General features: G+C 35.3%; 2 protein-coding genes across 2 annotated transcripts; one reads left to right on the top strand and one right to left on the bottom strand.

Annotated features, from left to right (window-relative positions):
* Positions 1-4,590: 4,590 nt before the first annotated feature.
* LOC126688544 (cell division control protein 6 homolog B-like) lies at positions 4,591-10,312 on the top strand. Its single transcript, XM_050383273.1, has 17 exons — positions 4,591-4,839; positions 4,973-5,075; positions 5,172-5,392; positions 5,613-5,687; positions 5,761-5,870; positions 5,968-6,074; positions 6,194-6,253; positions 6,781-6,854; positions 6,991-7,041; positions 7,261-7,310; positions 7,957-8,092; positions 8,200-8,289; positions 9,147-9,209; positions 9,306-9,401; positions 9,537-9,626; positions 9,734-9,855; positions 10,055-10,312. The coding sequence occupies exons 1-16, from the start codon at positions 4,663-4,665 to the stop codon at positions 9,764-9,766; spliced, it is 1,536 nt and encodes a 511-aa protein (XP_050239230.1). The 5' UTR covers positions 4,591-4,662; the 3' UTR covers positions 9,767-9,855; positions 10,055-10,312.
* Positions 10,313-12,170: 1,858 nt separating this feature from the next.
* On the bottom strand, positions 12,171-16,112 carry LOC126714171 (60S acidic ribosomal protein P0-like). Its single transcript, XM_050414195.1, has 5 exons — positions 15,787-16,112; positions 14,568-14,636; positions 13,137-13,235; positions 12,679-13,071; positions 12,171-12,602 (listed from the first exon to the last, which is right to left on the bottom strand). Exons 1-5 carry the CDS (start codon positions 16,042-16,044, stop codon positions 12,456-12,458), a joined length of 966 nt encoding a protein of 321 aa, XP_050270152.1. The 5' UTR covers positions 16,045-16,112; the 3' UTR covers positions 12,171-12,455.
* Positions 16,113-17,080: the final 968 nt, after the last annotated feature.

The raw sequence follows: 17,080 nt of genomic DNA on the forward strand, positions 1-17,080 counted from the left end.
AACCCTAACATCAATAAAGAACAAAAAAAGGAACAAAACATAGAAAAACATGGCATAAAACCCTAAGCATGTAGATCTAAACATATGAACATGTGGGAACATGGATCTAAGCACGAAAAACATGGCATAAGACATAACAACAAAGAGATTTAAGCTAGAAACACAAATAAAGCAAGAAACTGGCTAAAGAAAGCAATAAATCATGTTATTCAAGCAAAAATAGCATGATAAATGCTAGGAAAATATTTAGAAGGTTAGGGGTGTGTATGATAGCTAAAAAAGCTACATCCACACCCCTAAACCCCAAATCCAAAGTGTAGAACCAAGGAAAGGAAGATTGGGTATAAGAACAATACCTTGTGTTGTTAGTGAAGAGAGAAGAATCAAGAGACTTTCATGTGTTTTTTGCGTGTTTTGTGTGTGTTTTTTGGTGTTTGGAAGAGAGAAAAACGTGTAGAGAAACTAGGCAAAGAGCAGAAAATCAGAAAAATGTCTTCCTCTCCTGGTCTGAAGGGTGCTTGGGCTATTTATAGCCCTGACGCGTTTTTTGAGGCAGCGGCCCTTCAAAGGCTGCCAGCCTCAAAAGGTCTCTGATCGGGTGATCTTGACACCCTTGGAAAGATCTTGATTTTAAGTTTCTAAAAAGGGGTGGAACTTAAAAATCCAACAATTGGATCAAAAGTTATGGCTTCGGGAAGTTAGAAATGCATCAATTAGTGCGTTAACCCGGTTTTCGTGATACCTCGGCTGTTCTAACTCCGATTTCAACCCATGAATAGTCGTTAGAATGAGAATTTAATAATCTTTGTAATGACATTAGTTTCAACCCGTTCTGATTGCCGGATCAAAATAAGGGTTTTTGGGCTCACCTAAAGTTAATTTCAAGTCAAACTTGGTCAAAGTGACTAAAAATCTTTGAGAAACTCGGGTTTGATGAAAAAATATGAAAGGTGTTATTTTGTGTGGATTTTGACCTTGTTTGACCTTTAGTCGACCCTAGGTTAACTAGGGGCATTTTGGTCATTTTAGCTAAAAAAGGCACTTTGGGTGCTCCAGTGTCTGAACGGGTTGCGCCACGTCATTCTGGATGTTTTCGCGGGCCCATGGGGAGAAAATAATATTTTTGGATTTTTTGGGGTTCGACACGTAAATCGAGGGTGGACAAAATACAGTATCAACAACAACAATTTATAAATTAAAAAACAACCAATGAAATTTGTCGAAGTGAATAAAAAATGAAATGGAAACTTAACAAACTTAATATTTGTGCAATAAGGCCCCAATTAGAAATGAAGGAACTGGGTTCCTTTTGGGAGGTCATTTGATGAACTGAAAGGATACCACACAATTAATTTTTTTTTTTTTAAATGCTACAAATAAAAGAAATGGATGAACTTTGGCAAAGAAATCAAGGAAAGGATACAACGCAATTAAAAAAAAATCATAAATGTGAGATCAAAATATCCTCACCAGATCTGTACACATTTTTTTTTAGGTGGATTTTGAAATTGAGGTGAGGTGGGTGGCTGAAAAATAGTGGGTCCATTGCCGTTCAATTGCAAAAACCTCTAGGTGGAGTAGTTATCAAAACTTTTTCTAAATGGAGCGGTTGTCGGTAGATGAGATTTTCCGTCGATTGGAAGTGAGAGAGAGCGTATGTGTTTTTTTTTTTTTTTTTTTTTTTTTTTTTTTAGAGAGTGTATGTTTTTGAATATTGAAAAAAGAAAAGTTTGGTTAAGTTACAGAGATTGAGAGAAAAATGTGGCAAAAATGGGTGGGCTTTTGAAAATTTTAAGGGTATTATGGTACTTTTAAGTTGATACACACGTCCAATTTTTAGTGGATAGTCTCACCAAACTAGATGCTGACATGGAGAGAATGACTCATAAGATATTTGAGAGAGAGAGAGAGAGAGAGAGAGAGAGAGAGAGAGAGAGAGAGAGAGAGAGAGAGAGAGAGAGAGAGAGAGAGAGAGAGAGAGAGTATGGGTAAAATTTTGGGATTTAGGATTTTTTCTTTGTGTTTATTTGTAATTTTTTGGTGAGTAATATTTTTAGACCAGATTTATATTTTATTTGGTTGAATTTTGGTTTTTGTAGAGGTTAATGATGCTAGTTTTTGGACAATTGATTTCGTTTAGATCAAAAAAATTTCTTCTTATTTTAGGTTAAAAGGATGTAGAAGATTTTTTGAGGTTTCATCTAGAACCCAATATTTTTTTTTTCTACTACCCCTTCTTTTCCAAAATTTTGGGCCTCCCTTCCACTTGAGGGCCTTAGGCAATAACCTAATTAGCCTAGTGAAAGGGTTGGCCTTGAGAATCATAGCTGGCTAGAATGTCTTATTCACCTCTCTAAAGTTAGCTTGCATAAGAAAGCCAAAAGCTTTGATGACTTAGGGGGTGTTTGGATTTCATGTTTCCATAACTCATAACTTTGTTTCCATCACCCATAAACTCAAAATGGTGGGATCCATGACTAAGAGGCTTGTTTGGATTTTGTTTCTAATTATTGTTTCCATTACTTAATTCTCTAATTTTTGAGTGATGAGTTATAGATACTGACAACACATTTTAGGTGTTTTCAGTTTCCATAACTCTATTTTCAATGGCATTTCCGTAATTAAACATACACTACGGGACCCACTAGTCAGGTTAGCCGCAACTTTTGATCCTTTTTTTTTTTTTTTTTTTTTTTCTCACTGGGTTCGGTGAGGTGGTCTTCTTCTTCTTCTTCTTCTTCTTTTATTTTTCCTTTCACATGGGTCTTCTTCTTCTTCCATTTTTCTTTTCCCTTTCACGCTGCTGGTATGGTCTTCTTCATCTTCTTCTTTTTTTTTCTTCTTCTTTTCTTTCCTTTTGACATTGGGTTTTTGGGTTTGGTTGCATTTTTTTTCTTTTTTCTTTTTTTTCCATCATTTTCACTGGGTTTCTGGGTTCTTTTTTTTTTTTTCCTTCTTGTTCTTTCTTTCTTTCTTCACTTCTCACGATCTTTTCTCTAACACACAAACACAAACCCACAAACATGTGCATCCACACAAAAAAAAAAAAAAAAAAAAAAAAACCAGCCGATTAAAAAAAAAAAAAAAAAAAAACCCACCCCATCGCGTTGCCGTACACGTCGGAGAGATGGGTGTTGTTCATCAGTGATGGTCCGATGAGGCGAGGGAGCTTCTGAAATTTTTATGGATTCGGGTTTGTGTTTTGGGAGAGATGGGTGTTGTTGTTGCTGTTATTGTTGTTGCTGCTGTTGTTGTTGTTACTATTTTTGTTTTGTGGTTGAAGCTAATTTTGTTAACAGAAGGGTCTGACCACTTTACAAGAATGGGTCCCACAAAAAAGTAGAAAAATTGAGTGATAAGAAGGTGAGTGAAGTGTGCCAAACGGATGGGTATAGAAAATTGGGGTATTTTAAGTGATGAGTAATAAAAAAAAAAAATCCAAACAAAGCCTTAGGATTTGCATGAGGACTTCTTATGAGAACCTAGATCCATGTCGAAAATCCTAGGTTAGAATTTCTATTATCGTACTAGTTGGTATATACTATATTGACCATTAAGTTGGTATGGGCAATCCTTTAAAACACACCAATTAAAATACCATATTGTATTAGTTTTGATAGGGATGGAGGTAGGAGTTTTGATCAATATTGTTGTTTTAGTCGGTAAAATACAAAAAGTAAATAAAAATTAGAAAATAAAACATGATTCTTTGGACTAATAAAATAAATAGACTAATTTACTTGAAATGATACTTGTGCCTTATAAAATATTTAGATTTTGATTTCAATGATTGAAAGTAAATAAATAGCACATTAAAAAAAAATTGGTAACCACTGTACTTGTACACTCAAGTACACAAGTTAAGAGGCTTTAAAAAGATCATACTTGCATTGAGAAATAGAATAGTAACAAAAACTAATAAAATATATGAGCTTTAAGCTTAAAGTAGCTTCACTCCCAATAAAAATGACTCAATGTGTTAAAAAAAAATTTGTGCACCAGTTAATGTCTTTTAAGAAAAATAAATAAAATGAAATAAAAAGAAAAAAAAGGATAAAAAATTACTTATTTATAATTTTTACATTATATGTCAATTTGATCTTTAATTTTTTGGCATTATATCAAAATGATCCATGCCCTTAATAATAAGGGTGAGCATTTTCATTCATTAGGGACCAAATTGATACGGTACCAAAATATTATAAACCAAATTGACACATTACTTAAGAGAATATTGTGTATAATATAAAAGTTACTATGAATTTTGAGTAAAGTTTATGATGTAAACCTGTATTATAATATCTTTTTTTCTCTCTTGTGCTTGTTTCTAAAAACAGAAAAATTGACTCTGTGAAGTCAATTTTATCACCAAAAAAAAAAGAAAAAAAAAATCCAGGCATCTCAGGCTGACGGGGCAGACACGTTAACAAGTCACAGCCCGCGTTAATCAGGCGCGCGCCCTACGAGTTTAAAATCCAGCTAATATATATCTGGCGCGAAACGAAATTCTTACGTTTACAGTTTCCCGCTAAAAAACAACAGTTATATTTCTCCAACATCTGATTTCATTTTATTGTACTTATCCCCAACCCCAACCCCAACCCCACTTCTCCAAAACCCTCCGATCCGACCCCCAAACCTCTAAAACTCCTCCTCCTAACAATGCCTGCCATCATGGCCGTCAAACCCGACTCCGCCCGATCCAACCCTGACTCCACTCCCCACAAGCGGAGACTCAGATCCGATACCACGGCGGCGCAGGATAGCCCCATTTCAACTCCGGTCAAATGGAAATCTCCTCGCACTTGCACCACTTCCAGCCCAAAGACTCCCATATCTGTGAGTTCTGCGGTTCCTTTTTTATTATATAATATACAAAATATAAACGACCTGTCGTTTTCCTTTTCTATATGTGAATTCATCTTTCTTTGTTTCTTTATTCTTTATTTTTAATTTGCTTGATTAATTGCAGAGAGTTGAGAGAGATTGTAGTGAAAATATTACGAAATCTCACAAATCTCCAATCAAGAAATTGTCCGATTCTTTAACTCCAAAACAGAAATGGAATCCCCTAGGCAAGTTTAATTCTTTCTTTCTTTCTTTTTTAATTATTTGCTGGAGTTTGTTTTGTTTGTTTCTTTGATTTTAATTTGTGCTTTTTGAATTTATAGATTCCGAGCAGATGAAGGCGGTTAAGGAGGCAATGCACGTGTCGAGTGCACCACCTAACATTGTGTGCCGTGAAGGCGAACAGAAGAGGGTATTGGAGTTTTGCCAGGCGTGTGTAGAGCAAGAGAAGGCTGGGAGTTTATACGTGTGTGGGTGTCCGGGGACCGGGAAATCTTTGTCGATGGAGAAAGTGAAACAACTCTTGTTCCATTGGGCTAATGAGGTATAACCCATTTCCTTTATTTCTTTGTTTTGAAATGTCAATTATGCTTTGGTTTGCTTTATTAATGTCAATTCAGATCATTTGCGTTTATTACTAATTGCTTGATCTATTTAATAGTCGTGTGTCTTGTTTAAATCATTTGATGACTCGTGTGATGAAAGTACGCGCGGATAATCATCTAATTGTCGAGTAATAGTCGTGTTTTTGTTGTTTTTGACAGGCGGGGCATCAGCAACCGAATGTGTTAACCATAAATTGCACTTCACTAGCAAAAACATCAGATATTTTCGGCAAGGTATTGATTAAATGGTGTAGCTTGCTATGACTATTGAATAACAAATTTGCTTAATGGGTATTTGGCTTTGCAGATATTGGGTGAAGGCCAACCGCAAAAGAAAGTTAATGGTGCAACCTCTCCCTTGCAACATTTGCAGAAGTTGTACTCTCAAAAGCCCCAGCCATCTGGCATGAAGATGATGTAAGATATTGAATTTCAATGTAGGAGTGGTGTTCACTTTGTTGCTTATTCACAGATGTGTGGTTGGTTTTATTCATGTGGTGTTCACTTTTAATAGGTTGATAATTGCTGATGAGTTGGACTATTTGATTACTAAAGACCGGGCCGTTCTTCATGATCTTTTCATGCTTACAACATTCCCATTCTCCAGATGTATATTGATAGGTACATGTATTATTAGCATTTTGACAAGATTGTTCTGCCTTTCACGAGATTAATCAGATTTCAATTTCCATGACTCGAATGCATAAGTGAACTTCTCATCTCATCTTTGCATTTTGCAGGAATAGCTAATGCCATAGACCTAGCAGATCGTTTTCTTCCAAAACTTCAGTCATTAAATTGTGAGTTTTGTACTTGCTTTCAATTTTTGTTTTGGCTAATCTGTACTTGCTTTCATTTAGTTTTATCTAAGACTCAGAAAACTTCTTTTGTCTGGTTTGAGCAATTTAGTGATGGTCTTTTATATTTATTATTTTTTCCAGAACTAGCCTTTATTCCTTCATATAACTTCAGAGACTTCTGAATATTTTAACAACTTTGGCTGCCCCTTGGTTATACCATTTCATTATAACTGGGTTGACGAAAATCTTTTACTAATTTTAATGCAACTTACTGATCAGTTGTCTTAAAAACTCTAATTTTCATTTCATTGATCTTCATGTCTTGCCCCAGTCTTTCCTGGGGCAATTGTTCACTGTTAATGCTTATAGTTCTTGATAATAGGCTGGCCGTGGCCTGTACCAGGCCTCCAATCCTCCACCAAAATATTGGCTACAGATATGAATTGCGTAATAAGAGATGTCAGCTTTCCTATAGTTCTGAAATAGAACTTATTTGTAATTCCTTAAACTACTCTTTTTTGTGCCAGGCAAACCTATGGTGGTAACTTTTCGAGCCTACTCTAAAGATCAAATCCTCAAGATACTTCATGAGAGGCTAATGGTAAGTTCTATGCTTCAGTTATACCTCCCAACAAGCAAGTGGTATTCACTTATAATTTTAATTTTGTTGTAAAGAATCAGACTTCTCTAGGGTGATGAAAAATGAATTAGTAATTATAGTTACTCTGCTCCAACAGGAACTTCCTTATACTGTCTTTCAACCTCAAGCATTGGAACTCTGTGCCAGGGTGAGTACACCATGATTTACCTTCTGCTATGTTCTGATGCATCATCTTTGCTTCACCTCTTTATTTGTTAATACATTTTGTTTTAACCAGCACATTTGGACAGTACCTGATGATTGACTCATGATTTCCCCCCACACCCTTTCTGCTAAGAATGATGCATTGCTTTCCCATCAAACTAATTAAAGCACATAACTGATCTTGACTATATGAAATTCTCAGAAAGTTGCTGCTGCATCTGGAGATATGCGAAAAGCTCTTTGTGTTTGCAGGTCAGTGCTCTGACAATTGTTGTTTCCTGAATTTTGCTACGATGAATTGGTAGTCAAGTATCAGATCCTGACTTTGTTGATTTCCAACTTGACAAAATTGGTTAACTGGAATAGGGGTTGGCAGTCTAGTTCAAGAAGTTTAGGTGCTAAAAATAAAATAATTGGAAGAGGGGGAAAAAATCATCAGTGTTACTTCAATTAAGGAAGAAAATCCTAAAACTTGTTTCATAATCATTTGAAAGTTGGTATTGGACGTCACACTCATTTATAAGAGCTGGCCAGATCCTATGTTTTCTTGGCCCTGCCATGTTGCCACTGCCACATCTTGCACGTGCTCTTTTCATTTTAAACCTATTTTGCCTTGAACTTCACGGGGCTTGAAATGGCCACATGTTGCATTTTTTATGTTCTTTACGCAGTTGGATAATGCTTAAGAGGATGTTAGGTTTTTAAGTGAATAGGGAATTTCAGTCTTTTGCTTGCCTACATTATTACATTTCACACAGTTTGTCACTCTGTGATGGATATTTAAAGTTTAACTCAACAACATAAATTGATGTGATACAAATAATTTAATCATCTTTAGCCTTGCTTTGCAGTCTAAAAATTACAAAACTAATGCTATAGCTGTTTAACTATAATGCAGGAGTGCAATTGAGATGGTAGAAGCAGAACTTAGAGAATCTAGTAGCAACTTCAGTTCGTCAATAGTAGAGAAAGCATTCCTTGAACAACAGAGAGCTACAGCTCCTGATGTTTTAGGAAAACAAGAAATAGATGTTGTAAGTTCTTAATTTTTGACATCTTAGATATCCATTCTGAAATTCTAAAATATTTATTTAATTTTTTCCTCATATTATCTTATTAGAGGTTTTGAAACTGGTTTCAGGTGAGGCTTGATTATATGGTTGTTGCTTTGTCAAAGACTTATAAATCACCAATAGTGGATACTATACAATCTCTTCCACAACATCAACAGGTAATTTTGTGCCAGGAGCATGATGTTAACATGGTGTATGATATATTACAGATTAATGTTTGTTTTATCTAGACTATGAAGCTTAGCATTGAATATTCCTTACATATCCATCCTTTTACTTCAAGAATAAGAAGACAACTGAGAATGTGGCTGCTATGGGGAATTTTTTTATAACTAATTATAAGATGTTAACTGCTTGATAGATGGTTATTTACCCTGACTAGAAGAAAAGAAGCATCCTAGTTCATTTGGGTTTATTAAAAAAGAGATTACCAGCAGCGAGCATTGTAATTTTTCTTTTTTTCAGAAAATGAGAAAATTCGTCTGCTTGTCTCAAGAGAAGAAAATGAGTTTTTTCTATGCTTCTCAAGTAAAATAATTGATAAAGACCACAAGGACTTTGAATTTTGAAATGCAATCTCTAGATTTTCATGTGCCCTATACCCCTAATGAACTTGTTCCAGGAACAATGAAAAGAAAATTTGATATAGGTAGATGGCCAAATAATAGAATATGGCATCCACCAGAAGTTTGAGGTTTGATAGAAGTTAATAATTCAACAGGCTGTATTTGGGATACATTTTACGTTTTCAAAAACTACATTTTTGAGTGACTGGTGAGTTATAAGCGACAACTAATGGAAAGTATTCTTTCTTTGGCTGACTCTGAAGTATCTGCAATGCTATAAAGCATGTTAAGTGCATTCAATTAGTGTGTTCTAAGTGCTAATACAAAATACTTGATAATTGATATAATGTTGTTGATGCATAATGTAGTCACATGCATAAGTGTTATAATTGCAAAAACACTAATAACCCAAGTGTTCATATATTTCTCTACACCCAATTTGATTGCAGATTTTACTTTGCTCTGCTGTGAAACTTTTCCGTGGGGGAAAGAAAGATACAACCGTGGGAGAGGTGTGCTTTCTTACCATTATTATTATTTTAATTTAGACTTGATTTGTATATAGCAGCTGAAGTACCTGTTTTCTTTAACTTGCAACCTGGATGCAGCTAAATAAATTTTATATGGAGATCTGCAAATCAGCACTTATCCCACCTGTTGGGATTTTGGAACTTTCAAGTATATGCAGAGTGCTAAGTGACCAGGTAAGACGTTGACCGTCCTTATTATATAGTTCTCTAGTACTGCATGAACCATATTACAAGATTTTTTATAACATTTTACTATCCTGGAAAAGAAAGGGATGCAACTAAAATTCTAAAGCATAATTTTAAGTGCAGGGGCTTCTCAAACTAGGTCAATCTCGAGAAGATAAATCAAAAAGAGTGACATTGTGTGTAGATGAAGCAGACATCAGTTTTGCGCTGCAGGTTTGGAGACAAATTTTATGTTTCTTATATGATCCACCAATATCTGTTTTTTCTCTACTCTTCACTATCTGGGATCTTTAATTTACATCTTTATTGATATGAATCAGGGGATCCGATTCTTTCGCAACTGTCTTCAGTAATTGTGCTCCAAAGCATATGTATTTGTGATTCTTCTTAAGCTTGCTAATGGTCGCTTCCCTTTTCCCTGATCACCATTCCAAACAAAAAGGTGGGAAGCCCTTGCTTTTGCAATTTTCCCTAAATGCATGACTACTCGTTAATATAATTTCATTTTTCTCCATATAGATTGACCAAAAGAATTATTATGTTATCTTTCTTCATGAGGAGTATTTTATAAGATCAAATATAACTTAAAAGATTTTACTTTGCTGCAGTCTAAAGGCTTTTATTCCATTGTGTTGATGCAGATATCAGAGCTTGGCGAGCATGATGAAAAAAGTTGCGGGGCTTGTTGATTAAAACATACTAAGAACTGAAATGCGCATATATAATTTTCCAGCCTAAAGTTGAGCATTGTTTTAGAAAAAAATAATAATAAAGAAAAAAAGCAGAAAAAAAAAAAATTCAATACATGATTTATAAGTTATACATCACTTGTAACTTGACTGTGTCTTTCAGCAATTGTATTACATTCTTCAACATAAATGTTACTACCAATTGGGTTAGATGGTGTTGAATGGTGATGTTTACTTCCAACCTTTAATACTTTGTCCCACAGCACAAGTAATTAAAGGATAGTCTCGCCCTAAAACTTGCCTTAGCCTAATCTACCACCAAGGCATACAAACCATAGAGTTTATTGTGTTTCCTAACAATGTACTTACTCATTTTGCCTCAGACTTGACACCCCCAACACTCGAAGGTTAATAAAGTACAGGACATGATCACCCTGGCAATTACTTGTTAAGTAACAGCTCCTATATCTTTTGCCATATCATTCTAATTGCCTCTAGGACAGAGCTGCTTGCCGTCTTGGAACATTTTCCTTGCTGCTAGCACATCCACACAGTTTGCCATTGCATGAACTTCCTAGTAACTTAGGTAATTGCCACACCAAGTTGTTGCCACGTACTAGGCACCAGCTCATCACAGGCCTTGCCTATTAAACCTAGCTGCCCATGCATATTGCTCAACACCAAGACTTTATCCATGCACCACCATGTGGAGGGCTTGGCCCACGTTGACGCCACCTCCAAATCTGGTCACGCAACCCGCGCAAGACAGCACATTATCGCCATCTTCAACCAGTCCTACTTGGCCATGCAAGGTACAACCTAAAACATGTTTCTAACACAATCCAGCATACCACACGTTTAGACTTTAGACAGTTCAATCCTGCCTTATTCTTCACATGCAACCTGCCGACAGTCCAACATCTAGCCCATGGCCAAGCCCAAGTAAGATGTCATGGCACAATTCATGTTACCCACAACACATGCATGCTTGTAGCCTGCCAAGCACAAGACCACCACCATGTTGTCCACATAGCAAACCATTTGTGTAGTTATGCACTAACATAGCCTACTGCTGCCTCAAGGAACCTTTCTCAGTCTATGGCGTGTCCCCTCATGTAGTTTGTGTGGGTAGAATGGGTGCAAGCTGCCACCATAATCAGATGCAGCCAATGCTAAAGAATCAAGAGTCTAGCATTAAGAGATGTAAGGATTAGACCATTTAGACGTGTTGCATCAATATGTTAATCAAAAGGAGGTCCGACCATTTAGTGCATCAGCGTTGCAGTCACTTATAAACACATCTACTTGTCTTTCTCATGGGATTAAGGACCTGGGTTAGGACTAAAAGTTAAAATAGATTTTGGACAAAGGACAAAGGTGTTCTTAAATGGTTCCGTGTTCATTTAGTTTAAGGCTTTTTGGCCCAGCATTTTAGCTCATTTGCATATGTACAACTATACTTTAACCAACTTTATACAGAATATATTTCTCAAAAAAAAAAAAAAAAAAAAAAAAAAAAAGCCATTATAGAGAATATTAAATCCAAACGAACCCACGAGAAAAGAGAGGTCATCTTTGAAATTCTTGAAATTTTCCCCCCTCGGGAGTCGGGATGCTTATAACTCACCGTCTAAAACATTTTGTATGACATAAGAATCTCCACTTGCCTAACAGGCTAACACTTTAGCGACCAATACGTAAGAATATAGTATTATGATGTAAAGGATAGATTATAGCACCTAGAATTGAATCCATTTTCGGCAAATATTTGCAAAGCAACAAAGTTCAACCCTGTTTGGATCATCCAAGAACTCATATTTTTGTTTTCATTTCCATTTTCTATATCCATCTTTTGTATAGATTTTTTGAATCTTAGAACAAAAAACATTAGATACCCTACCTATTTTGCACTTGATTTCTCAAGTATGAAAAAAAAACTATTTTTTTTTGCTAATATGCTTACGTCTTTTTGCACAATCTTTAGTGCCACTGAATTTATTTGGCTTAAAATGAAAATGCCAAAAGATTGTTTTCATATTCTATTTCCATTCTCACATTTTTTGGGTATTAAAAATGAAGATGAGACCAAAAACAAACTCAATCAAGTTTTTCGCTAATAGGTCCCACAGAAAACAGAAAATGAAAGACCCTGTTTTAGAAGAACCAAACATGGCCAAAGATTAACGAACGGAGTTCAGAAACCAATCCACATTGAACCCACCACAAAGAAGAGTGGTGGAAACCATGCTTTGGGTTTCGCTCAACTACATGTCTAAATACTGCGTGGATTAGATAACAAATAGGCTAATATTTAGAATCTTCAACCCTACAGCCTACTGAACCACCAATCAACTCATTCAAACAAATTGAGAGCCATGTCCTCGTCAGAATCTTCTTCCTCTTCAACCTTCTTCTCCTCCACCTTGGCACTGGCATCTGGAGCAGCACCAGAATCAGCAGCTACAGCAGGAGCCGCTGCAACAGCATACTTACTTGGATCCTGCAAATTTTGATCAATAAATCAGTCCAATTCACAAACAACCAGAAATACAAGATGAAATTTTACAAAAACCAACCTTCAAGTATTCCTTCACTTTCTCTGCCTGTGGGAAGGAATACTCTGAAGCTACCGCAACACTCAGAACATTTTTGTATGCATTTGTAAACATGTGGGGTGCAGCAGCAAGAGTTGGGTAAGATACAGCCAGTGACAAAGAGGTGACCATGGAAATTCCAGTAGCAAATTTTTCAATGAGATCATCTTCCGTGAGATTAAGCACTTCAGGATCAAACACAGATCCATTATCATACACGGATAGAACAACAAGACCGTAAGAGAATGGGCGTATCCCAAGCTTTGCAAGAAGTGCAGATTCAGAGGAGCCCACCTTGTCACCCTTTTTAATGAGCTCCACTGGGGTAATGATCTCGACAGTTCCCTTGTTAATCTTTGTTGGAATGTTGAGAACCTGAAAATATACGTGTAAAAATAAAGTGGAAATGGAACTTTGTGGTTGGAAATTTGAAACCAAACCTGAAAGAAGGACGTTTGAGAGGGATCAAGTCCCGTGTTTCCTGGGGGTACAACAACATCAATTGGTGCAACAAGGCCAACACGAGCTGGAGCTCCCACCTGTTCAGGTTGAATAAGTTAAGACTTAAGAGAGATCTCTAATTCCTGCTAATAAAGAAAGAGAAATAGATATCACCAAGATTTCAAGTAAGAACTTCATTTAAAGTACAAAACCAATTGCATCCATTTAACTCACTCACATATAGAAAAATGAGGATTACAGGCCATAATTGAAACATAATAATTCAACCCCTAAGTTCTCTTATCTACTCTGTAGCTTCATAGCTCTCTGAAGTTGAGTAGGCCTAAGATTCCAACTCAATCAAAACTAAGTATAAAAATACAAAAATAAATCAAATTATATATAATAATACAATCAAAGTTTTTTTTTTTTTTACTTTTTGTTGATTTCTAATGCTAACACAAGATGAAGGGATGAAAGATTTAAATTCCATATAGTCTTTCAAACATCTATTGTACATTTGTACTCATGCCTTTTGGCCCATATTCAAAACTTCTTCCTCACTTTTGAAAGCTCACATTTTTCCTCATCATTATACTAACATTTATTTTTTGATTTGGTTTATAGGGTTTAAAATAATGACAAACTATATTAGTTTAAACTAATTAGAACTCAACGTTTTTTTAATAAAGCAACCGAATGCAAAACAGAATCTTATTAAATGAAATTTTATCTTCTTTAAACAAATTCTAATTAAATTAGGTAAGTTATTTATTTACAAAATCTTTAATTTGACCTTTTATTTTATTAGTATATATTAACCACATATATATTCTCTACCAAACTTAAATTTCTTTTGCAAGTCTGCAAGCAACTAATTTAAACTAAGAATCAAAATCCAAAATAAATTCAAAAATATATATATTTTTAGAGTATTAATAGCATGGCTCGACTCGGGTCAGTTATTTGGATTGAAAATTTTGCCAACCCGAAGCTACAAAAGCCAACCCAAGCCATCAGGTTGGGTTGGGTTGGTGAGTTGCATTCATAGTCCTAATTAGTACCTCTAACAAAAAGATGGTATCAGTTAAAATTGTCTTATTAAAAGTAAGTGGTTTATTCCAAGAAAAAAGGTTGAAACTTGAAGAGAAATGCAATACCAATAAGGAATTAATTATCACAATTTTTGTCACAACGCGCTACGTGGCGCGTTGTGAGAAATAGAGAAGTGGACCCATAGATCCATTAATTTTTCTTCACCAATTATAACTCGCCACAAATTCAAAAATATTTAATACCAACAATATGTTAATCAATAAATTGGATTCCAAAAGGTTATCAACTCAAAAATGTGACAATAATTACCGCAACAATCTTGAATTACAGAGACATAAATAATGGATACAATGTTATAGCATGAATAGCCATACCTTATACTTGCTAATCTCTTCGCTAACTTCCTTCAAATCACCCTTGGTGAAGACCAACCCCACATTACCCTATTTCAAAAGGAATCAGCACATTAAATCAATACAGATAAACATATCAGGCATAAAACAGATATAGGGAACCATAATCACCATTAAAAACATATAAATTGAAGGTCACGTGACCAGAGGTGGAGCTATAGCAAGGCTTGAAGGGGGCCATCCCCCCCCCCCCCCAACAATTTTAAAAAACTATTTTATATTATGTGTAAATATTAAGAACTTTAAATATTTACCTACAAAAGTAGAAGTTGGCCCCTCCAAATGTTTGAGTTAGTCCAATGATGCTCATAAAATCCAATAGAATTTGTCAATTGGTCTAGTAGTTATAAAAACTAGTTTTTATTTTCTCTAATTCGTTTTTTGTACTTGTTTAATATCAAATTAGACGGCTTTTGTATACTCCTTGGAGTTTAAAAGATGATAAATTCTCCTAAAAAATTATCTAGCAAAATACATATGTGAAAGTTGTTAATTTTATATACAATATATTTATAAATGACCTGCTCTAGTATCAAAATATTAATGTTTATATTTATGTATGTGCATTTACAGATATATGTGATGGTTTATCTTAACTCGAAACTAATATATTAGTACCAAAATTTAGCCCTCAAAAAAAAAATCCTAACACCGCCCACTGCACGTGACCATAATCATTCTTTATTCTTTTAGGCTGATAATAACATTGGGGAAAAAGAAAGTTCCTAAAATTTTTAAATCTAAGGAGTCACATTCTTTAGATTTTCAAAATTTGAAGCTCAGCCAAACATTACCGATTGCCAAATAAAAATTCCATAAAAAGAAAATCTAAGATCCAACATTATCGTTTGTCTAGTTCTAGTCTCAAAACCCCTTGATCAAAATTTCTCTCCCAAACCAAAACCAAAAACAAAAATGAAATAAATAAACATTTTATAATATATATTCGGAAAAATCTAACATTTCCCACATTTTTCTCAGCAACCAATCATCACATAAACAGAAATGAATTCCACAAGCTCAATCAAGTGACCATTTTTCTTTTTATTAAACCCATTTTCTTCCGACCCATATAAATAAAAACCCATTTATCATCTTCTTTTCCCACGCACTTTCTCACCAACCAAACAGATCCACAAAAAATATATTAAAAAAAAAGGGAAAAGGGAAAGAATGATACCACCAAAAGAGGAACGAGGTTCATAATGGCCTCGTTGCCAGTGGCCTCGGCGTGAAGCTTAACAGAGCGCTTCATCATGGTGTTCTTTCCCATCAAAATGACAGAGTCACCTCGGAGACCCGTCCTTATCTTCTGGAGCTGGTTGGAACCGACGTTGTCAGCGTGGACAACCAGAACCTGGGAGTACTGGCTGAGCAAAGCGCATAGTTTCTTGTCGTACAAGATCTTCTTCTCGGACCTAGAGGGCTTCACGGCCATTGCTGACAAATAACAAAGCAGTCAGAGGAAGAGAGAGAGAGAGAAAAGAAACCCTAGAAGAAAGTATGGGGATGGTTAGGTCTTAGGTCTAGCTAGGGTTTTGCATGGTTATATTGAGGAGTAGGGGATTTTGGGTATGGGTTGGGCTTGCTTGGGGCCCACAAGATCTCTGTGGTGTGGTCCATATTTGGATCCCGAGACACCAAGTAATTTGTCTTTTTGCGTTGCGCACACCCACTTTTTAATTTGAATTTTGTTCTATTGTCGAATTTAAGTTATCGAACTCAGAGTTTGACCATTTCCATTAGGCTTAGAGCCGTACAAAAATCGCTCCGTCCGTACCTAAGCCGATCACGAAATGTGGTCACCGCACTTCGGCTATGGTGGAGTTGCGAAAATCGCACCAGCGCAGTTTGTGGTTCCATTTAAAAATAAGGTAAAAAATTGCACTGCACTGTAACTCTCTTTGTGTGCATGTGTCGGATATTTTTATAAAAAATATTATATTTATTTTAATACTTATTTATGTGTATAAATTATTCATTATATTCTATTTGGGAGTTCATAAGGGAATGAAATAGAATGATCATAAGAAGGGAATAAAATGTAATGTAATGTATTTAAGTAAGGGAAAAGAATGGAATGTAATGGAATTAAGTAACCTTGACTGGATGTTTTAAAATAAAGGAATGGAAATGAATGAAAATAAATGGAATATAAGTAATCTTGTTTGGGAGTAACATGGAAGGAATGGAATGAAATAAAATCATTTTATGACAATATTACTATTAGACCTCTATTTTAAAATAAATGGTTGAATCTATAGAGGTATTTTGGGAGTTTTAGTAAAAAAATCATTAAATCTAATTTTATTCCTTCCCATTCCTCTCATTTCGGGGGGAATGAAAATTTGAGATTTTAAGAGAATAGAAAGGAATTAGTATTCCTTCATACTCATTCCATTTAGGACTGATATCAGATCGGGTCGGGTCGGGTTTATTGCCACTCGCAACCTGACCCGATAACAATCGGGTTT

Source organism: Quercus robur, chromosome 1 (assembly GCF_932294415.1).
Source record: "Quercus robur chromosome 1, dhQueRobu3.1, whole genome shotgun sequence".
Classification (NCBI taxonomy): domain Eukaryota; kingdom Viridiplantae; phylum Streptophyta; class Magnoliopsida; order Fagales; family Fagaceae; genus Quercus; species Quercus robur.

Excerpts from the sequence above, each read along its gene's own strand:
- LOC126714171 (XM_050414195.1), bottom strand. The coding sequence starts at position 16,044 with ATGGCCGTGAAGCCCTCTAGGTCCGAGAAGAAGATCTTGTACGACAAG. Across the intron at positions 14,637-15,786 it reads ACCTCGTTCCTCTTTTGGTG|GGTAATGTGGGGTTGGTCTT; the intron begins GTATCATTCTTT and ends CTTTTGAAATAG. Across the intron at positions 13,236-14,567 it reads AAGAGATTAGCAAGTATAAG|GTGGGAGCTCCAGCTCGTGT; the intron begins GTATGGCTATTC and ends CAACCTGAACAG.
- LOC126688544 (XM_050383273.1), top strand. The coding sequence starts at position 4,663 with ATGCCTGCCATCATGGCCGTCAAACCCGACTCCGCCCGATCCAACCCT. Across the intron at positions 6,855-6,990 it reads TACTTCATGAGAGGCTAATG|GAACTTCCTTATACTGTCTT; the intron begins GTAAGTTCTATG and ends CTGCTCCAACAG. Across the intron at positions 7,311-7,956 it reads AAAGCTCTTTGTGTTTGCAG|GAGTGCAATTGAGATGGTAG; the intron begins GTCAGTGCTCTG and ends ACTATAATGCAG.